This window comes from Benincasa hispida, chromosome 8, assembly GCF_009727055.1.
Source record: "Benincasa hispida cultivar B227 chromosome 8, ASM972705v1, whole genome shotgun sequence".
In the NCBI taxonomy this organism is placed as follows: Eukaryota; Viridiplantae; Streptophyta; class Magnoliopsida; order Cucurbitales; family Cucurbitaceae; genus Benincasa; species Benincasa hispida.
In genome coordinates, this window is record NC_052356.1 from 43545176 (window position 1) to 43549136 (window position 3961).

The 3961-nt window shown below is 36.1% G+C and overlaps 1 protein-coding gene across 5 annotated transcripts; it reads left to right on the forward strand.

The window, feature by feature from the left end:
• Nucleotides 1-254: 254 nt before the first annotated feature.
• LOC120082546 (SUMO-activating enzyme subunit 1B-1-like) lies at nucleotides 255-3742 on the forward strand. 5 transcript variants are annotated; one of them, XM_039037761.1, is made up of 11 exons: nucleotides 255-439; nucleotides 563-658; nucleotides 755-831; nucleotides 957-1152; nucleotides 1377-1459; nucleotides 1554-1670; nucleotides 1954-2004; nucleotides 2678-2744; nucleotides 2914-3143; nucleotides 3232-3336; nucleotides 3417-3742. In XM_039037761.1, the coding sequence occupies exons 2-11, from the start codon at nucleotides 616-618 to the stop codon at nucleotides 3522-3524; spliced, it is 1077 nt and encodes a 358-aa protein (XP_038893689.1). In that variant the 5' UTR covers nucleotides 255-439; nucleotides 563-615; the 3' UTR covers nucleotides 3525-3742. The 5 variants fall into 5 exon arrangements, with proteins under 5 accessions (XP_038893689.1, XP_038893687.1, XP_038893690.1 ...); XM_039037759.1 differs by having other exon boundaries at nucleotides 780-831; XM_039037762.1 differs by having other exon boundaries at nucleotides 256-439; nucleotides 780-831; nucleotides 3040-3143.
• The last annotated feature ends 219 nt before the right edge of the window (nucleotides 3743-3961 follow it).

Sequence of the window (3961 nt, forward strand, 5' to 3'; positions counted from 1 at the left end):
TATATATATTTAGTTATATATATATATATATATATATACATACATATATATTTAATTTAGAGAAATTATTTCAAATAGAAAAATGGTTATAAGTATTTACCAATGATATTGATAGAAGTGTCTATCAATATCTATTATTGATAGTTCTAAAATTTTACCATATCTTTTAAATATGTTAGTTGATTTTTCTATATTTGAAAGCAACACTTTAATCGGTGGTAAATGGCCATAATCTATTAAATACTTTTTCTTTCTAATTTCATATTCGGGATTATGAAAACCAAGAAATCGGTCGCCTCCTCCGGACGTCGGGCTTGATCGTCATCTTCATAGTAGAAGAGTAAGGAAGCTCATCGTCTATGTACCGGCATATCTTCGGATTTCGCTAAGAATCGAAGTTACTATTTGCTATTACAGACTAGCACACTTTTTTCCAAAGGTTTTCCGTCCCCTTCTTTTGCATTTAGTAAATCAACGCCGGCACGCTGCACAACTTCATGGACACGCTCAAATTCCTCACTCCTAACGGAAATTAAAGAGCTCTATTTTTTGTGCGTTGCAGTTTGAAGCCGACAATGGATGGAGAGGAGTTGACGGAGCAGGAAACTCAATTGTATGACCGCCAAATTAGGGTTTGGGGTGCGGATGCACAGAGGAGGTATTTTCTTAGTCTTCTGTGATTTCTCTTATCTTGATTTTCAAAGTGATTGGTTTTCAATTGCAAGCTTTGAAATGCTTTTGTTCTGAGTTGAAGTTTCGTTGTGGGGTTTCGCTCGTAGGCTGAGCAAAGCTCACGTTCTAGTATGTGGAATGAAGGGGGCTGTTGCTGAGGTAATTTTTAGTTGTTAATTGAGCTGAGTCTTGGTTTGGCCTTCCATTTTGTTTATATTCAAATTAGGATTTGTTGCATTTGATGAGAGGTGCTTGTTCCTCTATCTCTTTCTCTGGGTTGTCAGTTCTGCAAGAATGTCGTTCTTGCTGGGATCGGTAGTTTGACATTGGTGGACAACCGTTTGGTGACGGAAGAAGCCCTTTCTGCCAATTTTCTAATCCCACCTGATGAGAGTGTTTTTGGCGGGAAAACTGTGGCTGAGCTTTGCTGTGATTCTTTGAAAGATTTCAACCCGATGGTACGAGTTTCAGTCGTAAAAGGTATTGCTCCGTTTCCTCTTTCATTAACTTCTTTCTTGTACTCCTAAACAATGTTGTCGTAGTTATAGAAGTCACATGTTGTTGAGCTCGTTCTGTCTGTATTTTTGTTATTGATGGTTGTAACAAATTCAATTCAAGTTCTCTAGTCCTTAATTTATTAACTTCTATATCATTTGAAGTTGTGACCCCCTGATAAAACGAAACTAAAATTTATGTTCTTCTAGGTGAACCATCGAGCTTTGATGAAGAATTTTTGAAGACGTTTGATGTTATAGTTGTCAGCTGTTGCTCCTTGGCTGAAAAAGTAGTAGCCAAGACTTCACCTTCTTTGTTGCCTTTTTTTTATATATTCTCTCCGGGATTTAATTCTCGACATCTTTTTATTTCTGTAATTATTGTAGAAATCAGTCAATGAGAAATGCCGAAAGTTACCCAAGCGCATATCATTTTATACCGTTGACTGTAGAGATTCCTATGGTGAAATATTTGTTGATCTGCAAGACTATAAATATGCAAAGGTGACCAGTCAAAATATACTATTCTATCTTTAATTTAGATATCTGCTTATATGTGTTTGATTTCTTCTATACTTGTATAATTGTACTGCATTTTGTTGTCCCTAAGACTGTCAGCCGGAGGCATTTGTTTATGGTATGGGGTATTGAATTTTTCCTGGGCTTCGTTCATCTCAGTATTTCCTTTTGATCACTTGTTCTGTGAAGTTGGCGCTTACATTTCTTCCTTCTGGCATAAATTCATGGATAATGCTCATATCACTTTGTTCTGACATTTTCTTGACAGAAAAAACTCGAGGACACTGTGGAATGCCAATTATCATATCCAAGCTTTGAGGTATCATTTTTCTCTCTTGTTAAATATTAAACACCGAGTTTTTTTTTTCCTTTTCCTTTTCCTTTTTTTTATAGAAAAAAAAGCTTCAGAATATATAGTCTTCTGAATCCTGATTTTCCTATGATGCACTGACACGCAATCTTACATAAGTGGAATTGGTTTTTTCTTTCACTCTTTCATTGTTTTCTACCCTTTAACTTGCTATCCTTCATATTCATCTGCCAAAAAGGACGAAGAAACTGATGCAAGTATTCTTAGCCTCTTCCATTTGAGTTCTTGAGTCCATTTGTGTGCTCACGCTTGCAGTCTGTGGCAAGAAATCTCTTTAGGCATTTCTGAAATGCAGTCTTCATTTGATCATTTGGTGTTTTGAATGTCAAGATTTGTGGAGGTGGAGGCAAACATGAAGTTGGAGGGAGCTCATTCCGATATATATTATTTAAGAGAGGAGAGGGGGTATTTAAATGACTGATGATGTTCATATACATGTTACTCATTTGTACTCTTTGTTTAAGTTCTTTTTGTGGTGGGCTTTTTCTTCTTGGTATTGTTTGATTACTCTTTCGTTTGTCTTGATGAGCTGTTTATTTTTTTAATTATTATTATTGTGTGTATAAAAGATACATTGTACTCATTTTCTTCATGACATGCATTTGTAATCTATTTATTGCAGGAAGCAATTTCAGTACGCTGGAAAGCACATCCCAGAAAAGTTTCAAAGCTATTTTATGCATTAAGAGGTGCCATACTTTTGTGAACAAATAGACAGTGAATTAATTTTTTTTTTTTTCATAGACCTAGATCGGGGAATGGACTTGGGAATTCAAAGAATGTTATGGTTCTTTAGAGTATGTAGAACTTGCATATGTTCTATCAAGTCTGCTAAGATCCTTTGTCATTCTGGTTTAGAATCAAGGACAGTGATCTTCGTCTCTATACCGGCGTTGAATTCCAATCATCTTTATCCTGTCGAACTGTTTTTTCCTCATGTATTATGCCCCGACTATAGCAACAGCGGTTTTCTCATGGGTGCAGTGATAGAACGGTTTGAAGAGGCTGAGGGAAGAAATCCAGGAGAGACTTCAATATCCGATCTTCCTGGGGTCTTGAAGTTGAAAAAGGATCTCTGTGAGTCACAGGTTGTGAGTAATAGGAATATGCTTTTTTTCTGTGTCTTGTTATTTCAAGTAGCATTCGTTCTTACTTTATCAGTAACAATCATTACAGTCGCTGAATGAAGCTCACATTCCCAATGTCCTCCTAGAGAGATTGGTGACTAATCCAACGGAATTCCCTCCTGTTTGTGCTATTATTGGAGGAATTCTAGGGCAGGTGTGTATCTAAGGAACTGTTTGAAATGACTTTAAACGTTTAATCATACTAGTTACTTATATCAGCTGTTCCGTCTTTAGGAAGTAATTAAAGCTATTTCTGGGAAGGGGGATCCCCTTAAGAATTTCTTCTACTTCGACGCTGTTGATGGAAAGGGTATCATAGAGGACATATCTAGCCAGCCCTAACAAGGGATGCTTATCGATCTCGTTTTAAAGCACTTCATAGGAGATTCTGGTCGCGGTTGGTGAAAATTTTTAACCTTTCGAACTAACTTCTATAGATTTTGAATTGGATGGAATTGTAATATTTGTGGATTTTTAGTTATTGTACTTCTTTTTAACTTTAACAGCCTTTTTGTAAAATCGAAGTTATGCATTTAAGGACTGCGTTGCATTAGCCTTTACTTGCTCTGATTATTTGAATTATACTATAAATTATAAGGGATTTGCTCATAATGATGGTGCTTCGTTAATTTGCATCTCTGAAACGAAATTCTATTCGCAATGGACTTAAATACTCAGGCCCAAAATGGAAGCCCAGCGTAGCTTGTGTTTAACCTATCTGTTTTGGACTTCTACGACAACTTCACGCGCACCATTTTTGGGTAATTTTTTTTTTAATA